Below are 27350 nucleotides of genomic sequence, written 5' to 3'. Positions count from 1 at the left end.
GCAAACCGTCATCGAACAACGGCTCAACCACCGCTAAACACCCCCGTCTGTCGGAGTCGTCGGGATGGCCGACGGCGGCTGAAAATGAGGGAAAAGAATAAAATGTTTTTAACTTAGGGTTGTGATGGCTTTGCTTTGAGAAAAAGGGATGATGGAGGTCAACATGGGGACGATGGTGGGTCGATGATGGTGTTGGTGGATTTGTAAGAATGGTAGTGGTGGTGGCGGCTGTAGTTATGAGCAAAGGAAATAGTAGATAAAAGATTTTAAAGAAAGCACAATAAAGAAAGAAGGAAAATCTAAAATGGATTTGACTTGGAGTTAGGTGTGGTTAAAAAACCTTATCATCAAATTAAAACTATCGAATTTTAGTTTTCAAAACCCGGTTGATTTTTAAAAGCCCATCCACAAGCTGAAACTCTTTTTGTAAATAAGTAAAACTCAAAAATCGTTAAATATATAAATGCACACTTCTATCTTATTAGCTTTAACACACATATACGTAGTATTTGACTATGTTTTCAAGTGGTACTAGAGTAATACTAACAACTTTTATGTTACTTAATGTTAGAAGGTAGTTTTTTTTTAAGATTTATATTGTTAAAAATTATCAGTTGTGTATATGAACAGTTTTAAAATTAACATGTTTGACAAAAAATACCTATGTTAATTAAAAATCTTAAATAAACTCCACCTAAATATTCAACGGATCATATATTCTCGCTCGCAACGAGTTAATTTTTTTTGGCACCATCGTTAAACTCGAAATAATTTTAGGAGCACAATGTCACTAACTATACGCAAAACGGACGCTTTTAAAGAAACGCTAAATATTTGATGTACTTTTCATACACGTTGATTTTGCGTTAAATTTTAAAAGTCGACAATTCCATAGCGAAACACGGAGATGCACATATATTGTTAATTTAAAATTTTTAACTCTTTCACGGATTATACCTTTTAGTTCGACTCGAGTTGTGCTTCAACGACATCATCGTTAACCACGAAATAATTTTACAAACTAAACGCAATAAAATACATTCAAAAACGAACCTCCGGCGCGAAGCGAGGGTTCGTAAACTAGTAAATATTCAAAAGGCAATGTCAAACCCCCTCTAATGCCATTATAAGAGTTCTTTTGGTCAAATCTCACTAACAATGCATATCAAATTGGTTAGTGGTTAGAGAACTATCAAAAATAGTCACACAATACTCCGATTAAAACGCAACGCCTACATTTGAGTAAAATTACTTTTAAGTAAAATTATATTTGAGTAAAATTATCCGTCATCTTCAAATAAATAAACAATAACATCATTCTTTTACCTCGTATCTTGCAACTTTCTAGGCTTTTAATGTTCCGGACTCGAAATGAATGATGTTATTCTTATTCAGGTTATTTGGATGAACTTGATTAGATAGCACATTGAGATATTACATTGTACTTTATCACATCATGACCTTCACTAACCATTCAATCAATAAATAACATACGTTGAACCTTTTTTGATAAACATAGATACCGTTTGATTATAGAGTTAGTTTATAGAGTGTTTCCGAAAACAAGAAAGAAAGAAACACTGAATGATGTGGGCATCCAATAAAGCATGTTTTTACATTTGACATATAGAAAGATTCTGACTTTATGGCATATAGTACTATCTTATGGAAGTTTCAATAATTTAAAACATCATAAAAGTAAGTTGTGATAGAAACTAAATTTGCATAAGATGTAACACATGAAACATAAAGCAAAAACTTTTAAAGCATTAGTACCAAAGTTAAATCTTTGTTAAACTACATAGGAAACATAAACTACTTAAAAGGCACTTAATGTCACCATCTTAATCCCATTTGAGATCTATACAAGTTGTATAAAAGTGACTTTTGTAATAAACTTTAGAAAAACTCAAGACCCCAAAAATGTAAATATTCCCGAAAATGGAAATTTGCACTTCCACCACTTGCAACTTTATAGATTTTAACAAGATTCTCATACTTAAATTCAATATATGGCCAACTAACAACTCCACTATATGATAGTCACGTCAACATTTTTTCAATTTGTTAATTATTGTTATTACCTTTAATTGTCAAAAATTAAATGTTAACCCAAATCATTTACGTAAGAGAGATACAAAAGCAAATCTAGAATCATATCACCAGAAACTAAAATCAAGAAGAATAAAACTTTAAAAACGACTATCATATCTATATAAAAGGGTACATAATCACGAGTGTTATTATAACTAATTTCTAATAAGAGTAGAAGACCCAAATCCAAATATTTGAATCATATGGTAAATTAACGTTCAATAATACGGAGTAATCTTCTTGAAAATTTTGAAGGTCATCTCAAAATGGTAAAAGTCGTTATTCGGGGAATAATCTATCCTTGTAACTTTGCAAGGACTAGTCAACCTAGACAGTAATCGGTTGCTCAACTTTGACTTTGACCATTTTGATCAGTCTCGACAAATTTTGACAGAGTAATCTTACTTATTATTTATTTTTATTTTTGAAAGGCAAATTGTCGGCATCACCAGACGGGTATCAACCATCTTTGCCATCATTCACCACTCACCCACGCGCTTTCGTGCGGAAACCCGAATCGTATTACAAGGATCCGAACCTCAAACCATTCCGAGGGACAGGTGGTTCGGATCTAGATCCTGAATATGGGTCGGTAAAACCTCCCTAAGGACTTTTTAGGAGACAAGGATCTAACACCCGACCTCTACCCTTCTAATAGGTAAGCCTATTAGGGTTGAACCACTCGATCACGAAGGCGGGTTAGAGTAACCTGACTTTGAACGACTAAGACTGACTTATGGCCAATTTTTGACCCGTTAACTGATGTCTCTGACCGACTTGAGCCCAGTCGGGTGGGACTAGTCCCCAAATCTTACTAGCCGGCCTTACAACGTTGGACTATAATGTATTCCACCGGTTCGTTTATTTTTATTCCACACACTTGAGAAAAGATTCAGTAAAACCAAAACATCAACTAATTAGTACGTAAGATAATGGACTTATCCCATCTTGCAGACATGATACAGATTTCCAACCTAAAGGTACGGGTTTGAGTTCAAAACTGGTATTGAACATGTCAAATAATAAAACAACAATTTTCATATCACGTGCATATCACGCTTATGGGACATTAACGGATCAAGAGGACACTGAAATGCACCATTTGAGATCTTCAAGATAACATAAGTGCATTCCATATGACATTGTTAGGATTCAAACTAAAACCATATATGTACAATATCATACAAGGAACATATCAATAACCTAACCACAACTAATAATTAGTCATTTGCCAATCATAAATTAAATTTTTTATCACCATTAGGTTAAACCGAAACGTCCAAGGTCTATTACGCTGTCATGACTAGAAACTAGCCCATATCCGAATATTATCGAACAAGTGGCCAAAAGGACAACAATTTCTACGTTACCAGAATCAACAACATGCAACCATGCAAATTACACCATCGAAATCATAGATCATGAATTACAAAAGTTTGCAGACCATGCAAAAATTTCTAGTATTTAAACGACTTTTATAGACTTGAAACGTTTAATGAAAAAACTGCCGAGTTTGAAAGTTTGCATGCGAGAAAAAAAAAGAAATAATTCACACAGTTATGATTCTAGAAAGCGAAGTAATATGCAATTATAAATGGATGAAACATTATCAAGCAAACAAATCGTAAAACAATTCCATCATATAATTACAGGATTAGTTCCCGAGTTTATAACCATAACCTCAAGGTTTACTTTTAAACATGTTCGTCAAAGATCAAAATCAACATGCTGGGAACAAAATGAAAGCTACTACAAAGCCAAGTGAAATTTCATATAAATTTCACAACTGATTTTAAGAAAGTTGACATGCAATTACTACATTAACATCATCTCAATTAATTTCAATGACAGTTTTTTCTAAGAATTCAAAAGGGGCCGAAAACGACCCCCGTTTGCCATACAAAGTAGATTTCCACATTTTCTGAACATATCTTCCTTTTAACTAACCTTGCTTAATAATACCACGTGTAGATCAAATTATCATCCAATCGGACGGCTGAGATCATTCATGGTTTATGAAGCTTGAAGCCAAAGACTCTCGGAACGTAGCTTTGTGTTGCCTTTTGTGGCTTCAGGTGACCATAACTCATCAAGAACAAGTGAGGAAACGTTGTGCCGAAATAAGCACCATCGATATCTATGAAAAGTGAAGGAAAATAATAGTCACACTCGCATTAAACTATCATTTTACTCATATTAATAATAGAACAAATACATATTAACATGTAATACGAAGAATGATAAGTCCCAAATACATTAGCAATGCAATTGAACCATTTTATAATGTACTCCGTATTTTGTTAATATAAAGGGTTACTATTTAAGCCAGTGTTTTTCCCATCTAATTTTTATATAGGTTTAAGATTTTTGTTTACACTAGAACAAGGCCAGGAAAAAAGTCGACTTTAGACTGACGTTGACCGACTTTGGACCGTTGGCCGACTTATTAAACGTTTTTCTTGAATTGGGACGGGCTAGTCACTAAACCGCCGCATCAGCCGCTCCGTTTGCAACCATGGTATAGACATATATTGAATATTACTCCGTATAAATATTATTAAACACATATAAACTGACAATGGTAATCACATATATATGAAATTTAAGGATACTGCCTTGGTATTTGGATCTAGGATAATAGATGTCTTCACATTTGGGACAGTATATTTTCACAGTACTTGAGCGTGGTATGTCTGATTGGCCAACAGGAAGACAAGGCTGTCCGCAGCAATAAACTCTTGGACACCGTCCAAAATCATAGTTTTTATACTTCTCCAACTGCAGAAGTTAAGATATATAAAATAAAATCTGAATTTGTGAAGTATAAATTAAGACAGAGAAGAACAAAGATAATTATACCATTGCGGACATTCCCTTGGTAGTCAATATATACCGAACATGTATCAAGCCGTACAACATTTCTGCTGCTGATTCAACAAGCTCATTCTGCTCTTCGGTGAACATATCTTCTTTTTAAAATAGACAAACAAAAACCATTATTGGCATGAGGAAGGGTAAACATGGATTCTAATTGGTACAATAATCATAACTGATACCACTTCAAGCTTAACTATCTCAGTAGCAAGTTGATAGTATATTCAAGATGAGATTATAAAGTATAGTATAGTTGATTATACAACATATAAAAGTTTGAAACAGCAACAAGCTGTGCAAGTTGTATATATTAGAACAAGTAATGTGGCATGTTCGTTAATGAACTATTACCCTATAACTGCTAATTAGTGCATTTCTGATACCTCAGACAACTCATTTTTTTATAACAAAGTGCATTAAATGATTTTTTGAAACCTGATGCTGCAAATATTTGTCTAGTCACAATTGACAACTAAGAATATCAAGTCATCAATCAACAAATATCACCACATAGGCCACATTAACATATAGTCACCACACTATGCAAAATTAAGAACTATTATCATCACCTCAAGTGCATATCTTACCATGGGATGATTCCACATCAAGAATAAGATCAAGCGCGTAATCAAAGTAAGGAACTTGACTGCTTAATCCACACAAGTTAAAATCATCTTGAATATACTCATCATCAACTTCACAGAAAAACTCATTTCCTCTCAAGTTGCAAAACCATGAAATCCAAGAAGTATCATCCTCATCAGAACCGCTAACATCAGACTCCTCACTATCTGTTTCAGATTCCTCTGCAACATATAAACACATCTTCACATGTATTCCAAAAACCATAACCATAAGTAAAAAACGTCACAAACTTTAACCAATTACACACAACCGATTCAATTCATTTCACTTTCGTAATTACGTAACATCATAAAGCTTCATTATACCAAACGTTGATGTTCTTAAACTACTCCTGAATGTCATCAACTACACCAAATGCAAACATATAATCTCCATACTTATTAACATTCATAAAGTAAACCACGCAGGCTTGCCTGAGTGGCCACCGAGTTGCCCAATGAAGCACATCACTCGGGTTCAATTCCTGGCTATGCCAAATTGTTCAAAAAGGGAGTGTGACTAGACGGTGCGCATAATGCACAATTCACCCGGTACCAGGTCTCGCGCCCGGGGGCTTGATTACCCGAGGTTTTACCTTCTATGTGAGAGTCCTCGTTCATAGGAGGGTTTCCTCGCTTAAAAAAAAAAAAAACATTTATAAAGTATACTATCATGAAAGCAATAAGTCATTCAAAAAGCTTCTTTTTGTATCCAAATTTCAAAATGTAATCAATCACACAATTTTTTTTTTTCCACAATTATACTAAATTATATACAAAAATATCACAGCTAATTCCAATTAATATCAAATTAGTTCATTCCAAAACAAACATATACACAAATTCATACAACTCAAATTAAAAAACCTAAAACATAAAACAAACCATCAGAGGCCTTTTTTTTGGTGGAGGAGATCTGCTGGAAGGATTTACCAGCACCAGCAGAAGTTGAAGGAATCGTTAATTTCTCTTTTTCCTTATTATTATTAATATTCAAAACCCTAGAAGTTGAAGGAGATGATGTTTTCTCTAAATGTTTATCTAACGCATCATTGATCCGTTTCCGATCAATTCCACCGCCTCCTACCATCTCCGACCTCGAAGAAGAGCCGCCGCGGTCTCTGTACATGTATCTATATGTTTATATCTATATCTATAGGTCACCTGGTTTTTGAATTTGAGATGATGAATTATGGAAAACGGAGATTAATTTAGTGGTAATTAAAGGAATTGAGGTTAATTTAAGCGTCGATTTGAGAAATTTGAATAAAAAAATTGGATTGATTTGAAGATCGAAAAGGGGAAATTGGACGGAGAAAATTAGGGTTGGTGTGTTTACATGAAGGGGAGAGATCCCTCCTCTCTTTTTTGTTGATATTTTTTGAGGGACTTCTTTTGTTTTATATTTTGTGTTTGTTTATTGGATTTTTATGTCATGAACCCATTTGGACATGTAAAAAACTTCGCGTACATTCAAAATTTTTAATCACTTTAAGTAAATAACCACCTATGTATAGTTTCTATTAAATTAAATTCCTAAAAAGATGATATCATAAATAAATTTTTTTCTTTACTAAAAAAATTAAAAAGAAAAAGAAAAAAATCTAAACCATCTTGATAATGTCATTAACATTAATTAATTTAATTTTAAAAAAAATTAACAATAAAAATAATTATGATTTCCTAAATTAAACAAATTAAATTACGCCTAAGTTATAGACCAATAGTTATATAAATACTCCAGCTATCTCGAATCCCTAATTATTTTCTTCTCTAAAAATTTTTCTTACAAAATAACTATTTGTTTATATGATTACATATGCATATTTGATTTGTTAGTTTTACAAAGATTGAATAATTGATATACCCAAATCTTCGGAATTTGAAATTAGCAACACTTTCCGATTTAAATTGAAATAATTTATTATACCACACCAATTTGTGAACATAGTCCAAATGTAAACAAATAAATCATGTCATATCAATTCGTAATACTTATTCCATTAAACAGTCTATTCAATTTTGCAACTGCCGACCTTAAATTTACGGTATGATTTATTTGTACCAAAATATAGTGATTTCATTAGAGCACATCACTTCCTATATATTATTCACGGATCCATAATATATATAGTCATGTAAAGTTCTAAAATGATGGTATCATCACTAAGCTAATTATTCTATAGATTTTCATAATGATAATGTCATAATTATATATTAATTTAATTAAAAAATAATAAGAAATCTTTTATAAAAGGAAATACTAATCTCTCCTAAATTATAATATTAATTTTCTAAAAAAAATTAAAATGCATTTATTATTACTAATAATAATTATTATTATTAAAAATATAAATACTCAACTTTGAGCGAATTTTATTATTATTATTTACATTTAATATAATAATTATAATTATTATATTATTTATATTCAAATATGGATTCATTTTATGAAATTAATTACGTTACATATGTATGCGAAAATACATGTCTCTATATATTTGTAAAAACAAGGACAAGTTTTATGGTCAAACGGGTCATTAAAATAAATGACTTCAGCATTTACATTCACTTAATACTTAAAACATGTCATTAAATTGTTTCGTTTAAACAAACTCGTGATTTCAAGGGTCATTTTACTAGTATACACTAGAAACTCGATAAATTAATCCTCGATTATTTAATAAACTCTTTAAGATAATATTTTTTGTCGGTTTCGACTCGAAAATAGAGTGCTAAATTAATAATTCGCTAAAATTATAAAATAATACAATTTTGATAATTTCTTTAGACCCCATATATAATATAAATTAATAATTCCTTATACAGTATATATAGCATATTACATGAATGATTTATGAAGGTTTCTTGAAAAATGACTCAATTGTCTTTTGTTTTTTGTTTTTTTTAACAGCGATTGGGATCACCCGAGGGGGACTTAACCACCCGTTGCGATCATCTCCCGTTTCGACTATGCCGATGCAGCGATTATAACCACGTCCCCATCGCTGCCCGGGAGGAAACTTTGAAAACGATCGAAGGGCACGGCCAAGTAAAACCCCTCATGCCCTTTACCCCCCAAACGATATGGGAAAGGTGCCATGGGTGGATACTTCATGGCAGGGATGAAATTGTGTTTTTAATATGTAGCCAACGGGGGTCGAACTCCTGACCTCCCCTAAAGGAGGCAGACCACCAACCGCTGGACCACATCACAACTTCCCCTTGAAATTGTCTTTTGTTTTTTGTTGAAATCAATTTCCCCTTGAATCTCGTCTCTAATTTTCCTTAGCATGGTAAGAACTTCTGGTGTTGTTTTCTCATAGCTCAACAAGAAATTATTCAATGTGATTGCCGCTTTAATAGCTTGGTTTCGCGAAGGGGGCTCCATTGTAGAATTTTATCATCTTCTTCATCGATATCATCTTTATTATTTCCAATAACGCTTTCAATAATTTCTTCATCAGTCAACAACTGTGCAACTACATTTTCTTCTAGGTGAGTCAGAACATCTTCGACATCCATTGCATTGCGATAACCCAACTCTTTGATCAAATTCTGGAGTTCTTGAGTGCTTTCACCACCTTCATCTGAGTTCTCAAAAGTCATGTTATCTGTTGATCGAAGTTTACAACGACGAAAGCAGTTCACAATTGTATTTGCATGAACATCCATAGTCCATGCTGAAATTGCAAGATTCATTGCATCTAATACATTTATTTTTGCTGGATTTGGAACCCCTAATTCATAACCCTCCAAAAGGCTTTTATAAAATCGACGACGATAATGCATCTTAAAAGCTCGATTGATCCCCGCGCCACAAGGTTGAATTTTTGAAGTTGTGTTTGGTGGCAAAAAAAACAATTCAACATTTCGTAATCCTTCAATAATTTTTGGATGAGTAGAGCAAGTATCCACAATCAAGAGATAGTTACTATGAACCCATTCTTGCAATAATTTTTGGACTCACCTGCAAACCATAATTACTATGAACCCATTCTTACAATTGCTTTTGAGTGAACTTGGATTATCCTTGTTGTGCTTGCATAATGCTCTTCGAATCTCGTCTGTCATTGTTGTTTTTTCACACCTTTAAGATGGGAAGTCATGTTGTGTGTATGATTTGTTTGTGTTAACCTATTTTGATCTTGTAATTATATAGAAAATATTTTTAATGTCCATAAAGTGATACATTGAACACAAGAAGCATAATAAGGTGGGAGATTGAATGTTTCTTTCAAATTAGGCCGTTCATTTGATATAAATGCACTGTATACAATAATTAAGTGGAAGGTTGAAAGGTGTTTGTAAACTAAGTATTCTACTATAAATTAATAAAATCTAAATTAATATATGAATTAATAATTATTAATTTATCGATTAATTAATAACTCTTTTAATTAATAAATTTTGGTGATCCCAAGTGTATTATTTTATAGAGTTTCTACTGTACAACTTATTCATTTATGTATTAATTTTTAATGACAATCTTAAAGGAGTGTTATTAGAAAATTCCTTATTTATATTATACTCTCTATTTTGTATCTTTATTAGAGAATAGAATATATATATATATATATATATATATATATATATATATATATATATATATATATATATAGTGGTAGGATCAAGGGGAAGTAACCAATCTGGGGGAAAACAAAAACTTTTTTTTCACTTTTTGAAAAATTTTTGTTCACGAACATTATAGATTGAATGAAAATATGAACATTTAATAAAGACACTTTGTGATAATTGTTTTTATTTTGACGGAAAAATGCTCGAAGAATTAATATATGACAATTATCGTGTTTCTCGAGCGTATGTTGAGGTTTTAGATATTAGGGTTTATAGGGTTTAGATATTAGGGTTTAAAAATTTAGGGTTTAGGGTTTAGATTTAGGATTTAAATTGAGTTTTTAACACTAGCGGTTTAGAGTTTAGGGTTTAGGGTTTGGAGTTTGGGGTTTTGGGTTTAGGGACTAAACCCAAAACACCAAACTCTAAACCCTAAACTCTAAATCGGGCTAAATTATACTTCACAAAACATGAAAAAGAAAAACGTTAACATTCTTCACGATCAATTTTATCTTGAATGTTATTTTTATCGATCGTTTTTCCGCCTAAATAATATCATTCATCACGAAGAGTCTTTTTTAAATGTTTATATTTTCGTGTGATTTTGATGCTTGAAAACAAATTCCAAAAAAAAATTCCAAAAAATAAAAAAATTTGCTTCCCCCCGATTTGTTACTTCCCCATTTCGAGTCAGTTTGTTTTGTAAAGGGTTATTTTCTTTGCACCCCCTTTCCTTTTTAGTTAGTCTGTTTCGTCATGTTTTCGTGTTTTCGTGTTTGGGAGTTCCATGTCGTTGTAAGGTCCTCCCAAGGTTGTTCCTTCTCGTGGTGATTTATTTTTTTGCTTTTCAAAAAAAAAAAAAAAAAAAAAAAAATATATATATATATATATATATATATATATATATATATATATATATATATATATATATATATATATATATATAGTAAAGGATTAAATGAGAACTTTTTTTGTGTGAGAACTTTGAGAACTTAAAAATACACTGAAATTCGAACAAAGAACGTGGCGGGCAAGCAAAAAACAACGAATTCGAGCAAAAATGGGGAAATTCGAGCAAATAAAAAAGGCGGTCGAAAAAAACGAATTCGAGCAAAAATGGGGAAATTCGAGCAAATAAAAAAGGCGGTCGAAAAAAATTGATAATCGAACAAAAAAATGCGGGGGAACAAAAATGTGTTTTACATTTTTGAATTCGAACAAAAAAAAGTAGAACACATGATAGTCGAACAAAAATGTGTTATACATTTTTAAAATTTGAGCAAAAAAAATGAGGGCAAACAAAAAATTAATAGTCGCACAAAAAAAAAGGCGGGCGAACAAAAATGTGTTCTACATTTTTGAAATTCGAACAAAAAAAATGTAAAACACATGATAGTCGAACAAAAATGTGTTCTACATTTTTTAAATTCGAATTTTTTTTTTGCTGGACTATGATTTTTTTGTTCATCCTAGTTTTTATTTTTGCTCGAATTTTCTTTTTTTTTTTTTGCTCCCCGCCATTTTTTTTGCTCTAATTTCAGTGTATTTTGAGTTCCTAGAGTTCTCACACTAAAATAATTCTCACTGGATCCTCTCAATATATATATATATATATATATATATATATATATATATATATATATATATATATATATATATATATATATAGTGGTAGGATCAAGGGGAAGTAACCAATCAGGGGGAAGCGGGGGGAAACAAAATCTTTTTTTTTTGTTTTCTGAAAAAACTTTGTTCACGAACATTACAGATTGGATGAAAATATGAACATTTAATAAAGACACTTTGTGTTAAATGTTTTTATTTTGGCGGAAAAACGCTCGAAGAAGTAATATATAACAATTATCTTGTTTTTTCAAGCGTATGTTGAGGTTTTAGATATTAGGGTTTAGATATTAGGGTTTAGAAATTTAGGGTTTAGGGTTTAGATTTAGGATTTAGATTAAACCCTAAACCCTAAACTCTAAATCGGGCTAAATTTTACTTCACAAAATATGAAAAAAAACCGTTAACATTCTTCACGATCAATATTATCTTGAATGTTATTTTTGTTGATCGTTTTCCCGCCTAAATAATAACATTTATCACGAAGTGTCTTTTTTAAATGTTCATATTTTCTTGTGATCTTGATGTCTGAAAAAAATCCAAAAAAAAATGAAAAAAAAAAAATTTGCTTCCCCCCGATTGGTTACCTCCCCATTGATCCTACCCATATATATATATATATATATATATATATATATATATATATATATATATATATATATATATATATATATATATATATATATATATATATATATATATATATATGAAGCACTTTTTTGGGGGAAGTAATTTTTTTTTTTTAAATTTTAGTTTTTTTCGAAAAAAACGTTTCAGACATCAAAATTAGGTAAAAATATGAACATTTAAAAAAGACACTTTGTGACGAATATTATTATTTTGGCGGTAAATCGCTCGAAGAAATAAATGATAACATTCATCGCAAGTAATGTTTTAATTAAATTTTATTTGCATCGTTTTGTTTTCATCTTGTGTGAAGTGTTTTTTTCGAAATTTAGCCCAATTTAGAGTTTAGGGTTTAGTGTTTTGGGTTTAGTCCCTAAACCTCAAACTCTAAACCGTTTGTGTTAAAATATTCAATCTAAACCCTAATTTATAAACCCTAATGTAACATCCCGTTTTCTTCATACGTGTCTTAAGGTACTTATTTAATAGCTAGAACATTTATAATTCGCTTGTTTATGTGATTAAACGATTTAAAGTGTTAACTTGATGTATACGAGATATATTTATATATTACGTTTGAGATTGGATGCATGTATAAGTATATGCATTGGTTTTGATAGTGTTAAGTCATGTAAGATTTAAAGACGAAGTTCAAACGAATATAGGAAGCATGAACGAGGTGTATAAGTCGAATAAATCAATGTTGATTTAAAATAGTCGAAATGGTCAGTTATAGGCTATCGCGGCGCCGCGAAGGCTCTTGCCGTGCCGCGATATTGAACTCAAAACAAAGTCAGGAGGCACGATATGCAGGTCGAAAATCATGTGCATTGTCGCACCGCGACATATGGGGTCGCCGCGACCCACTGGGTGAACTGGTTCCGGTTTTAGCTTTTAAAAAGGGTGAACCAAGGGTATTTTTGTCTTTTTGAGTGTATATCTGATTGAGACTTTAAGTCTCAGCCACTTATCTCATTTAATTCATTTTCATTTCCCTTTTCTTTCCAATTTCTCTTCCAAAATACAAAACCTTTTAGACTAAAAGTGAGATTCGAAGGTGAAGACTTGTGATTCGATCTTTGGAGCAAATAGGAAATTTTTTCTCCTTGTTCTTAGCTACGACTTGATAGTGTTGGTAAGTATTAACTCCGTGTTTTAAGTTTTAGTTAATTTATGGCTAGGGTTTGGGTCATTTGAGGCTTGTAAGACCCATTTGGGAATTTAATGGGTGAATTTGGGTTATATTGATGTAAGGAAACCCTAGTAATTATAATCTAGGGTTTGGTCATGTAAATCGAGATTTGTAAGTGTTAAATTGTGTTGTTAGTCACTAATACACTTGTAAATTGATGAAAGATTGATAATGGGTTCGTGTTTGACCAATTTGCGAGTCTAAGTGTTAAAATGGGTCAAAAGGGGTAATGTTGACCTAGTTGGGCAAAGATGAGTATGAAAATACCCTAAAAGGTGGTAGTTATTGTTATTGGACTATAATCACTAGTTTTTAGTGATTGATGATGAGTCTTGGCCATTAATGGGCGGTTTTGGAGTGAATGGGTCATTTAATGCAAATGGGTCATTAAATGCTTAAGTGATAAATGTTGGTGTCAAGTCCAACTAGTTTGGTGTATTGAAATTGTACTTATTGTATTAGGTATTTCACTTTGAAGCTTGCAGAGTTGTTAATTCATCGCCTAGTCTATAAGGTGAGTAGAGTAATTATACGTATGTGTATATGACGTATTTATTTGTGAATGTTATGGTATGAACCATCGAGCCGGTAGTGCCATAACATGTATGTGACAAGTGTCAAAGTGTGAACCATCGAGCCGGTAGCACTATAAAATAAGGCATGAACCATCGAGCCGGTAGTGCCGAAGTGTGAACCAAAGAGCCGGTAGCACTATAAAATCATGATGTGAACCATCGAGCCGGTAGCATCAAGTGTGAACCATCGAGCCGGTAGCACTATAAAACAAAGTGTGAACCATGAGCCGGTAGCACTATAAAAAGAGTATGACTCAAATGCGTATGGTGTGAACCATCGAGCCGGTAGCACCATAGCATTTATGGTTAACCATATGGGGGTTTGTTGATTGTTTAGCATATTATATATATAGATTGTGTTGAGTATATGCTAATGCGGTTTTGTGATATTGTACAACTTGTTAGTATTATGAGTATGATGACATGCTATTGAGTTACAAGTTTGTATACGATATTGTGTAAGTGGTTGCAAGTAAGTAGGTTATATATGTATATGTATAACTATTGCACTAACTAAGTTTTAGCTTACCCTCTCATTGTTTACATTTTTAGGTGCGAACACGGAGAAAGGAAAAGGGGTTATTGGGCATTAGATTCCCATGATGCGTGCTAGTTAAAGCTTTTGGAAGATGACCTAATGCTTTTGGTTAGTTTAGCCCCAAACCATGCTCAGGTGTAGTTTTTATTAAAACTATCATTTCAAATGGGTCGAACTTGTATTACATTTGATTAATGGCCTTAGTGCCTTTTTGTAAACATTAAACTTGTTGTACGTTTTAATGGGTTGTATGGAATGGTTTATATCATTCCAATGGCACGTTAATGTTCGTTACTATAAATAAAAAATAAAAAATTTATCCGGTTGAATACGGGTTGGGTTGTTTCACCTAAACCCTAATTTCTAAACCCAAAACCCTAATTTCTAAACCCTAATAGCTAAACTCTAATTTTTAACCCCCTAATTTCTAAACCCTAATTTTTAACCCCTTAAAAAAAACTCAGAATCAAAACATTCAATGCATTGAATGTTTTCATTTTTTTCTTCGAACGTTTTACCGCCAAAATAAGAACATTCATCACAAAGTGTCTTTTTTAAATTTTCTTATTTTCTTTTGATCTTGATGCCTGAAAAAAATTGAATAAAAATGAAAAAAATTACTTCCCCCCAAAAATGTGCTTCCCTCTTGATTAAATCTATATATATATATATATATATATATATATATATATATATATATATATATATATATATATATATATATATATATATACACACACATACATATATAGTCAACGTCTATCTTGACCTCCGTCTAGACTCCGTGTCACGACCCTACTTTTTCCGTTATCTTTTACCATTTGTATTTAACGTCCGTTAATTGATAATTGTGCCACGTCATTTCTATGAATTATATTATTATTTTAGTAATAATATATTATTTATTATTTATTATGTGTTATATGAATATTTGTATTCGTATTTAAAATTTTACGTTTCTACGTGTCGTGGATTTCTATCCGGCGAATCATTTCGGTTTTCAAACCAACGGTCAGACTTTTGAGATTTTTGAATCCAAATTATTTTTATTATGATATTTTTATATCATATGAGTATATATAGTATTTATATATTTTATTTTTCGCGTGTGCGTAATTCCTCCGAAGATTTAATCACGTAACGGCGTTTTCGCATTCTGGGCTTCTTTCGGACGTTCGGGCTAAAATCTTTTAGAATTTGTATCAAGATGGCCCACTAAGGGGGCCCACCCTACAATTTTCGGCCAAAAACTTCAATGGGGAGGGTGTAGTGTGACAATTTTGCAAACTTGATTACCCTTTAACCTAAAATTCACACTACTCTTCATTTTAACCTAAACATTTATTTTTCTTTTCTCTCTTCCTTCTCCTCCCTCATTTTTGCCTATTTTCTTAGCATCATCATCATCAAATTCGGCCATCATCATTTAGCATACAATTGTTCATCATCAATCAAGATCATCTACATAATCGGATTCACCGTCTCGCGATCTTTAATCTCCTTCTTCTCAATCTTTGATTAGGGTATAATCTCAAACCCTAGAATTTTTCATTTCTGTTTATTTTTACTGTTTTTGATCATATTTTTATAGTATAGTACTTGAGTATTATTGTATTGATGATTTGATGCGTAGAAATGCTCGTTTATGTATGTTTTCGGTTTGATCAATTGTGGACAGCAGATTTTTTTTATTAAAATCAGTATACTTAGCAGATGTTTTTGGTTAAATAAAGTGTTTAGATGATTTCCTCTAATCAAGACAATAATTTTAGACTTTGGATTCATGTTGTTTCGAGTTTTGGATCATAAATTATGCTTGTTTTAAGGTTTTGTTAAAATTAAAATGTAAAAGCTTGTATGATCAGATAGGGTCCGACTTTGTGATCATTTTTGGAGCCTTTAGGGTATACCATTGGGTTAGGATTGATGATTGGATGAACATTCATGTTTGAGTCATCGAAATCCGAGCCACGGATCACCCGGAATGGCTAAAACAAGTTTTTGAAACGGATTAAAAACAATGTTTGGTTCATGGCTGTATGTCATGACTTATGAACAGGTCTTTGGGTGTTCTTGAGTGCACTAATGTGTCGGGTTGGTTGGTTAGACGAGGATATATATAAAATTCGTCGAAAACCGACACTCGAGGCTCAAGTTATGACCCGGCGAACTTTTAATTAAACTTATGGTTATAAAATTTGAACTTAGGTTATAAATAATGATTTGCAATATAATTAAATTACTTATGATATAAGAGTAATTATTTTTAATTAAGACTTATGATATATATTTATTATATCATTTTATGATTATATTATGATTTAATTATTCTTATAATTAGACTTATGATTAATAATACTTTTATTATTAATAAAAAATACTTATGATAAGTATTAAACTTATGTTAAGAGATTATTATATCAAGACTTATAATAAAAATTAATTATTATTTTAGTTATTATAAGACTTAGTTATTATTTAATTATAATTTCATTATTAAATACTTATGGTTTAATAATTATATTAAAATACTTATGATATGATTAATAATTCATTATTAATTAATAATACTTATGATATGACTAAAAATTTATTATTAAATAATAATTCTTATGTTATGATTAATATTTAATTAATTAATTAAAAACTTATGTTATATTAATTATATCGTTAAACTTATGTTAACTTTATAATTTAATTTAATTTAATTAAACTTATGATATGACATAATTATACAAGTATGGCTTTAAATAACATTATAACTTATATTATTAATATAATTTACACTTTAAATTTCAATGTTGACTAAGTTTGACCAAGGTTGACTTTTGAGTTGACTTTCGGTTGACTTTGACTTTCAGTTGACTTTTGTTGACTTTTCTAATTAAGGAAATTTTCCTAAAATAGAAAACTTTTAAAAATAGAAACTTTTCAAAAATAGAAACTTTCCAAAAATAGAAACTTTTCTAAAATAGAAACTTTCCTAAAATAGAAACTTTTCAAAAATAGAAACTTTCCAAAAATGGAAACCTGGTAAAAATAGAAACTTTTAAAAATAGAAAGTAAGTGTTATACGTTGTCCTAATCATACCGGAACATACTGAGTGTTGTTCTATGCTTATTTGCAACAAGTACTATAGCTATCATACTAAGACTCGACCTAAGTTAGTTATTTATATCGGCTTGCTTTATTTATAGGTCGGCGTTGTGATCATTCTTGATCACTTTACCATTTGCTGTTCGCATTACTGTGTTGTTGCTTCATTTACGTTAAGGAGAGTTATAGTCCCGTTTTTCATGCTATTTAAAGTATTTTTGGGATGAGATTACATACTTTTTTGTTTTACGTTTAGGCACAAGTGGAAATAAATTTAAGTTATTCATTATGAGTTGAATGAAAATATTCTCTAGTCTGGTAACTGTAATCACTGGTTTCGGCTGGTGAACGTGAATCCTATGGATAGATCTATCGGGCTTGACAGCCTCATTTTGAGCTAGTCGCGCTAGCAATTTATAATCGAAATGTATTAGTACTTCGTTATTTTTGAAGATGCACCTGTTCAGTGTATATTGTTGTTTAGTAAGGGTATGAAAATGGTTAAGTGGTTACCAGGTGACTCATGGATTAATGGAATAATAGTTTTATGTTTTCTAACATTTGAAATCTAATGGTATAAAGTTTATTCGTTATTTTAAAACCTATAATTCACTCAATATTTTTGTTGACAGTTTACTCGCATGTTTTCTCAGGTACTTGATTTATTGGCTTCCGCTGTGATAGAGAGTCTGCATGCATGTTGGCAGATTTTTGGTAAACATTAAACTTTGCATTCTATTTTGGTTTGTTACATTGTGGGTGTTTGGTTGACTTTTTTTTTTGGGTCAACTTTGGTTATTTTATATATGTTGAGTTTTTCTAAACTACATATTTTATTAGATTTCCTTTATAGAAAATCATTTTTAAATAAAGAATGCAATGTTGTTTAATAAATTCATTTAGAGTTATGATCAAACTATGGGTCCTATGGGACCAAGTGACGGAGCCGTTAAGGGTACTTGACGGGTCGTCTCACTCCGTCTCGCGTCCTTTTTAACTTGAATGCCTAATTAAGGTTATTTACATATTTGTGGGTTTTCATGTCACAGTCTATTGAATCCCTAAAAATCTTAAATCTGAGCTACTGTGAAGACATGATGAAAACACCAAATTTTAGTGGACTATCGGGTCTGGAGAAATTAATCCTAAAAGGATGTAAAAGGTTAAGAAAGGTTGATAAATCGCTTGAATCCCTCAATAAACTCGTGTTGCTAGATATAACTATTTGTATAAAGCTAAGAAAATTTCCACTCTTACCTCCATCCCTGGTTTCCCTTGAAATGTCTAGTACCCCAAACCTTGCAGATTTTAAAAGTTTACAATGCTGAGATTCAACTCCATTTGATCCCAAAACCTTGGTAAATTCATACGTCTCAATGGACTGGAGTAATCTAGTCTCACTAGAAAGGTTAATAATAGATGGCAACAATATAATAACTCGCTTACCACAAGTTATTCAAACCTTACCTAAAATTTTATATCTCTAAGCTAGACATATTTCAAGTATCAAATTGATAAAAGGACTACCAGATAAATTAAATCCCTGGAGTACTAGTACTAGTACTAGTAAGTCTCTGGAGAAAGTACAACACTCTCAAATCCGGGGTACGAGTTCGATGATCTACGAGTACACAATATTAAAAGAGGTGGAGGGTTACTATAAGCGGAGTTCAATAGACAAAGTGGAGAAGAAAATAATACAAAAAATGGGGTTAGGGTCATCCATGGATCTGGGTTCTTTGGATTATTCTAAACTAAATGTAACGACCCACCCGTTAATTAACACAAAATTTTTTTTTTTTTTTTTTTTTTAAACAAGGCATGGCCATCAGCTCCTAGGCGCGACGCTCCTTCTTGGCCGCGGAGCGACTAGCAAGATTTGCAGATGCTCAATCCCCTGTCGATTAGTTGTTACCGAAATATGTTGTTTCCCGCGGCGCGGCTACATATGGGATCATGTCCTGAATTCAGCACAAGGCATAAGCCTCCCAATTTACGCACTCCAAACATATTTTGACTCCAAAGGCTTCCCGCATCATCATAAAATTAGAGTTACGTGTTTTCGCCCATAATCAAAGTAAGTTAACAACCGAGCCACATTTGCCCATTTACAATTCAAAATACAAGTTTCGACCCGACAAGTTTAAATACTAAACAAAAACCCGAGCGTGGTGTTTGGGGTTAACTACACAAACCTAGGTCGAACTTCAAAAGTAATTCCTCGAGCACAATCAAATGGGAAATTCGCTAATCTTACCGTATACCCTTGCCTTTATCCACGCTGGAGCCTAAAAAGAGTAAACAACGATAGGGTAAGCAAAACGCTTAGTGAATGCAATAATTATACATATACATATATAATCTATTTACTTGCAAACACTTACAAAAATACCGCATATACTCTAGCAATTTAATTAGCATACCATCACAAACTATAACGCTAAAGTCTCCAATACCGCAAGCTAGCACAATCAATAGCATATAACCCACACAATATGATATGCTAGATAATAATAAACACATAACCATGGTTAACCATTTGTACAAGGGAATGGTGCTCGCGAAAGACCATCGATGTTCACAACAACCATTAGTGTACAACAAACCTTAATCACTAACCCCGGGGTGGTATCGCAAGCCCGAAATTAAAACACACCCGTCACGTGAAATTTGGTATCGAACGCCCGAACTTTAAACCCACACTTCAAGCCCGGACACACACATGATGATATGGTATCGAACGCCCGAACTTTAAACCCATATCACATGCCAACAAAGGTAAATACATTACATACATACATGCATAATTATTCCACTTACCTTTTAACCGAAAAGTGAGAATAACAATAAGCTCCTCAACCGTCAATGTAATCCACCTATTTCATTAACATAAAATCAACAAGCATCTAAATAGAGCTTCCCACCCGCCCAAATAGATACCTAGTGCAAATGTTTACCATTTGCACTCTCAATGCCAATCTTAGGCCTAAACCACCAATAATCACTAGAACTTGTGACCATGGCTTTAAATCACTCAACTACACATCACTGGGTCATTAAATTCGTGCTAGTGTTCTTTTGACCCAAAAACCCATTTTGACCTAACAATGGGTCAAACACCAAACTTGAAAGTCTTACACTCTCAAATCACTAGTTAACCAAGTTTGTTAGTAACCTTATCCAAGATTTGTACATAATACAAGTAATTTCATCAACTAACTCAAAATTACCATTTTCGGGTTTCTTACCCTTACACCCAACCCATAAACCCCCAATTTCACATAAAGTAGGGTTTACATACTTGCAAGTATCAATTTTGAACCCTAAACACAATTAATTCACAAAACTCGAATTAAAGACTTACCACAACACTTAGAGAAGTGCTAGAAGGTAGAAACATTAAGGATTTAACCCGATCTAGCGAAACCCACTTGAAACTCTCACAAATCTTCACTCTCTCTAGCTTTCTCTCTCTACTTGAAGAGGATGAAGATGAGGTTGGTGAATGGAGAGTAATGAGCCCAACCAGCCTTTGGTTGGCCTTAAATTCTGCCACATGTGAAAAGTCCATTTTACCCTTGCTAGTTTTTAAATTTAAAGAAGAAATCAACATCTGTACGATGCCGCGCCGCGCCTCCAAAGGTCGCGTCGCGACTCCACGCCCAAACTGATTTCAGCCAGCACTCACAATTAGAAATGAATTTACACTATATACAATTTTAGTTTCGGGTCTTACAACTCTCCCCCACTTGAATCGGATTGCGTCCTAGCAATCCATGCTGCATGATGAACAGGAAGATACACCAAAACAAACTCTCCGAATTCTCACGTGAACTCATAACCCTTTTGATGTTGCCATTGGACTTTGAAAGTCCTCACCTCTTTGTTACACAACATCTTGAGCCTTTCATCAAGGATGGCAATCGATTCCTCAACATATCCTAACTTGTTGTTCAAGGAAATCTCATCCAACGGTACCCACGTCGAGTCATCCGCAAGGCACTTTCGGAGATGGGAAACATGGAATGTGTTATGGATTCCAACAAGCTCTTTGGGTAACTCTAGTCTATAGGCCACCTCACCCACACAAGCCAAGATTTTGAAAGGTCCAATAAACCGAGGAGCTAACTTTCCCCAATTTTTAAACCGAATAATACCCTTCCACGGCGAAACCTTAAGCATCACCTTGTCACCTTCTTGGAACTCGATCGGTCGTCGTCGTTTATCGGCATAAGATTTTTGTCTATCTTACGCTGCCGTAAGTCGATCCCGAATCATCTCAATCATACTATTCGTCTCTAAAATCAAATCGGTACTCCCGATTTTCTTTTGTCCCACTTCACCCCAACAAACCGGAGTTCGACACCTTCGCCCATAAAGCATCTCATAAGGTGGCATCCCGATACTAGCATGATAACTATTGTTGTACGAGAATTACACCAGAGGCAAATGCTCATCCCAACTACCACCGAAATCAATGACATACGCCCTTAGCATATCCTCCAACGTTTGATTCGTACATTCGGTTTGACCATCCGTTTGAGAATGATACACCGTGCTCATCTTCAATCGTGTACCCATATCTTCATGAAACTTATTTTAAAATTGAGATGTGAAACGAGTATCCCGATCTGAAACAATAGATATAGGAATCCCATGTCTCGATATCACTTCCTTGATAAACAACTTTGATAAGGTCTCCGACGATATCGTCTCCCGGATAGGAAGAAACAATGCACTTTTCGTCAACCTATCAACTATCACCCAAATCGTATCAAATTGGGTCCTCGCCATTTTTGTTAACTTGGTAATGAAATCCATAGTAATGTGCTCCCACTTCCACTTCAGAATTTCTAACGGTTACAACATATCATACGGATTTTGGTGCTCGGCCTTAACTTATAGACACGTAATGCATTGTTCATCATACTTAACCACGTCACGTTTCATCCCGGGCCACCAATACTCCTTCTTCAAGTCAAGGTACATTTTTGTCGCACCCGGATGAATGGAATACTTTGGCTTATGTGCTTCATCAAGTAGCACTTTTCGGTAATCACCCATTTTAGGCACCAACATTCTACCTTGAAAGGACAACAAACTATGTGGGCCTAAAGTAATAGACTCCGTTTGCCCCATAATTCGTTTGTCACGTTTGTGATTAATAAAAGCTTCAATTTGAATCTCACTAAGATTTTCGAGGAAATCATTTGTAATACTCATACGCAACGATCCCACTCGTATTGCCAGATATTAACTCTTTCTACTCAACGTATCCGCAACAACGTTCGCCTTACCCGGAAGGTAGAGTATCTCGCAATCGTAGTCTTTCAACAAATCGATCCATCTACGTTGACGATTGTTCAAATCTCGTTGATCAAAAAGATGCTTCAAACTCTTATGATCCGAATAAATCGTGCACTTGACACCATACAAGTAGTGGCGCCAAATTTTTAACGCATGAACCACCGCCGCCAATTCGAGATCATGATTCGGATATCTCTATTCGTGTTCCTTTAATTGCCTAGAGGCATAAGCGATGAATTTACCCCATTGCATTAGAACACACCCAAGCCCATTTATTGAGGCATCGCAATAAATCGTCATATCTTCAATTCCTTCCGGTAACACCAACACTGGAGCTTGACACAGTTTCTCTTTCAACAGTTGAAAAACAATTTCTTGCTCATTCTCCCAATGAAATCTCACGTTCTTCCTCATCAACTTTGTCAACGGAGAAGAGATTTTAGAAACTCTTGGATAAACCGACGATAATAACCGGCCAATCCAAGAAAAGTTTGAACTTCCGTCGGTGTAGTCGGTTGTTCCCAACCCTTTACCGCCTCTATCTTCCCCGGATCTACCTGAATACCTTCTTCATTCACAATATGGCCAAGGAATTGCACTTCCCTTAGCCAAAATTCACACTTGGAGAATTTAGCATACAGCTTTTCCTTTCGCAACATCTTCAATACCTCGCGCAAATGTTGCTCATGTTCCTTCATACTCTTAGAATAAACGAGTATGTCGTCAATGAACACAATTACCGACTTGTCTAACATAGATTGGCACACTCGATTCATAAGGTCCATGAATGCTGCTGGCGCATTCGTAAGACTAAAAGGCATCACTACAAATTCAAAATGCCCGTAACGAGTTTGAAATTCCGTCTTCTCAATATCTTCCTCATGGACCCGCATTTGATGATAACCGGACCGTAAGTCAATTTTAGAAAAGTAAGTCGCGCCCTGGAGTTGATCAAACAAATCATCAATCCGAGGTAATGGATAACGGTTCTTGATCGTCACTTTCTTCAACTCCCGATAATCGATACACATCCGCATACTACCATCTTTCTTCTTCACGAACAAAACTGGCGCACCCCATGGAGAAGCACTCAGTCGGATAAAACTCTTTTCAAGTAACTCTTGGGTTTGATTCAAAAACTCTTGCATTTTCGTTGGCACTAAATGATAAGGAGTTTTAGCAATGGGAGTAGCCCCTGGAACGAACTCAATGCGAAATTCGACTTGTCTTTCTGCCGGAACACCCGGTAACTCCTCCGAAAAAACGTCTTCGAATTCGTTAACCACTGGAATATGAGGAATGGATGGAGGCTCTTCACGCGTATCAACTACGTGTGCAAGGAAAGCCATGCCACTAACACTAAGGAAACGACATGTCCGTGCATAAGTGCATAAGGGTACGAGTCTCCTCCGCTTCTCACCGTGAATAATTAACTCTCCCCCCTTGGGGTCTTTACGCGAATAAACTTTTCATGGCATACAATATCGGCTCTATAACGGTTGAGAAAATCCATACCAACAACAACATCAAACTCACCCAAAGTCATCGGGATGAGATCGATTTAAAGGTTTCGGCACTAAACACAACGTCACAACTTTTACACACATCAACTCCTAGCACCGTCTTGCCATCTACTATTTTGACTTCTACCGAATGACTTAACTTAGCTAGCAGTTTATTAAGATTAGGCACAAACTTTGGAGACACAAATGATAAATTAGCACCGCTATCAAATAGTATCCTTGCTAGATTAGAGTTAACCATGAAAGTACCTGAGACAACTTCATTGGAATGTTCGGCTTCATCATTAGTCATCAAATAATTTCGTCCCCTTGTCGTATCCGCCGCTTTCTCTAGCTTCTTAACTTGATCACTTCGCAAATCGGGACACTCCGACTTTCGGTGTCCTTTTTGACAATTAAAACACGTGATTTTGTTAGAAGGGTTTGGGAAATCACGAGAGATATGGCCCTTTTGCCCACAATTATAGCATGTGACTACGTGACCACCGAAGGTACCCTTCTTCACACTACTGACACTCTCGGTTGCGCCCTTACTCTTCTTGTTGGAATGGCTAGTAGCTTCAAACTTTCTTTTGCTAAAAGTGAAGTCACTCTTTTTCGGAGGAAGCGACTCAAACCCTTTAGCCACATTAAACAACTCATCAAAAGATTTCACCGAACCCCTACTAATCTTCTCTTGGTAATTGTAATTTAAGGTTCGATAGAAGTCTTCCATCAATATAAGATCATTACCAGTATACTCCGGGCAAATTTGGGTCTTCGATAAGAAAACGGACTTGAGAGTGTTCAAATCCATTGACCCTTGCTTCAAGGCCCGTAACTAATCCTTAAACCTTGATAGATCAGTCGGAGTTCAATACTCCTTGAAAAATTCCGCCTTGAATTCATCCTACGTCAAACTCATACTTTGCTCCTCACCATAGACTCGAATTTTCGCGTCCCACCACATCTTTGCATCACCCCTGAACATGCTACTTCCATACCTCGTCTTTTTATCGAGAGGGCATTCACTAGTGTGGAAATCCCCCTCCATATCGGAGATCCAATGAGTACTTTTGAGTAGGTCTCTTTCGCCATCGAAGGTGGGAGGTTGCAAAATCTTAAAGTTCTTGTAGAGGAAGTCCTGTCTTCCCACATCACCCGCATCGTATTCAACATACCCCCTTGCGGTTTGGGAAACCTCTTCTCAAATTCCTCTTGGATGATACCACCCATTTGTTCCTTAATCATATCGGTCACTTGTTCATTAACCGATTCTTGGAAGACTTTCCTAACGTTCGCGAGAAATTCCGCGTTGTGACTTTTCAAGATGGCCTCAACTTTGGCAGTGAAGTCACTCCCTTCACTAGTACTTCCATTATCGTGACCGTTTCTCGTCTTCATGCTATAAAACGGAATAGGTTAAATAACAAAACACATGAAAACGACGCATATTTAATATATACCACACCGCTCCATCTTGCTCAACACTCGTCGTACATCACTCGTTTGACATGATTTGAACCTGTAACAATGGTAGCTAGTCATTGTTACGCGATCACGTCACACCAACTTGCTAGTACAATGACTATCTTGCTTGACGATTTCAAACACAATACAATATAGTTACCACATAGTTAGTTATCCTACACTAAGGCACTAACCAATCCCGGTCCGACCCGTATCCTACAAGCCTCGCATATAACACATACACAATAAAGTCTAAGTCTAGGCACCTATCTCAAGTCGCCTAAATCTCTTAGACCATGCTCTGATACCACTTGTAATGACCCGACCCGTTAATTAACACAAATTGTTTTTTAAAAAAGGCATGGCCATCAGCTCCTACGCGCGGCGCACCCTTCTTGGCCGCGACGCGTCTAGCAAGATTTGCAGATGGTCAATCCCCTGTCGATTAGCTGTTACCGAAATACGCTGTTTCCCGCGACACAGTTAAGCCACCCGTGGCGCGACTACATCTCGGATCAGGTCCAAACATATTTTGACTCCAAAGGCTTCCCGCATCATAATAAAATTAGAGTTACGTGTTTTCGCCCATAATCAAAGTAATTTAACAACCGAGCCACATTCGCCCATTTACAATTCAAAATACAAGTTTCGACCCGACAAGTTTAAATACCAAACAAAAACCCGAGCATGGTGTTTGGGGTTAAACTACCCAAACCTAGGCCGAACTTCAAAAATAATTCCTCTAGCACAATCAAATGGGAAATTCGCTAATCCAACCGTATACCCTTGACTTTATCCACGTCGGAGCCTAAAAAGAGTAAACAACGAGAGGGTAAGCAAAGCGCTTAGTGAATGCAATAATTATACATATACATATACATATATAATCTACTCTGTCATACCCCCAAATAGGACCAGGGTAAATATGACTTCACAATATCACAACTCAAGTATATATAAGCAAGAACGACTCTACATGAGACGTTTTAACAAAATTTGATTTACAACGGAAATGTAATAATGTTTTACATAATGAAATTCATATGTAAATAACAAATGATAAGTTCTAAATGTAGTGACCCGAACTTTTCCATGATTATCTATTAAATGAAAACTATATTTTCATGATTAAATATTTTCAACATGTTAAGCAATCAAACTTGTTAAGACTTGTTTAATTGAAATAAGTTTCATGTAGACAATTGACCACCCAAGTTGACCGGCGATTCACGAACGTTAAAAACTTGTAA

General features: G+C 34.1%; 2 protein-coding genes across 3 annotated transcripts; both read right to left on the bottom strand.

The window, feature by feature from the left end:
* Positions 1 to 3733: 3733 nt before the first annotated feature.
* Positions 3734 to 6985, bottom strand: LOC139876310 (putative casein kinase II subunit beta-4). Of its 2 annotated transcripts, none has more exons than XM_071863612.1 (5): positions 6477 to 6985; positions 5556 to 5774; positions 4954 to 5063; positions 4707 to 4872; positions 3734 to 4231 (listed from the first exon to the last, which is right to left on the bottom strand). In XM_071863612.1, the coding sequence occupies exons 1-5, from the start codon at positions 6718 to 6720 to the stop codon at positions 4101 to 4103; spliced, it is 870 nt and encodes a 289-aa protein (XP_071719713.1). In that variant the 5' UTR covers positions 6721 to 6985; the 3' UTR covers positions 3734 to 4100. The 2 variants fall into 2 exon arrangements, with proteins under 2 accessions (XP_071719713.1, XP_071719714.1); XM_071863613.1 differs by having other exon boundaries at positions 4954 to 5060.
* Positions 6986 to 8933: 1948 nt separating this feature from the next.
* On the bottom strand, positions 8934 to 26034 carry LOC139875252 (CENP-B homolog protein 2-like). The gene is made up of 4 exons (XM_071862594.1): positions 25812 to 26034; positions 20997 to 21144; positions 20642 to 20697; positions 8934 to 9472 (listed from the first exon to the last, which is right to left on the bottom strand). Exons 1-4 carry the CDS (start codon positions 26032 to 26034, stop codon positions 8934 to 8936), a joined length of 966 nt encoding a protein of 321 aa, XP_071718695.1.
* Positions 26035 to 27350: the final 1316 nt, after the last annotated feature.

Source organism: Rutidosis leptorrhynchoides, chromosome 11 (genome assembly GCF_046630445.1).
Source record: "Rutidosis leptorrhynchoides isolate AG116_Rl617_1_P2 chromosome 11, CSIRO_AGI_Rlap_v1, whole genome shotgun sequence".
Taxonomy (NCBI): domain Eukaryota; kingdom Viridiplantae; phylum Streptophyta; class Magnoliopsida; order Asterales; family Asteraceae; genus Rutidosis; species Rutidosis leptorrhynchoides.
The sequence above is the reverse complement of the archived record's forward strand: the minus strand, read 5'-3'. Positions and strand labels throughout refer to the sequence as shown.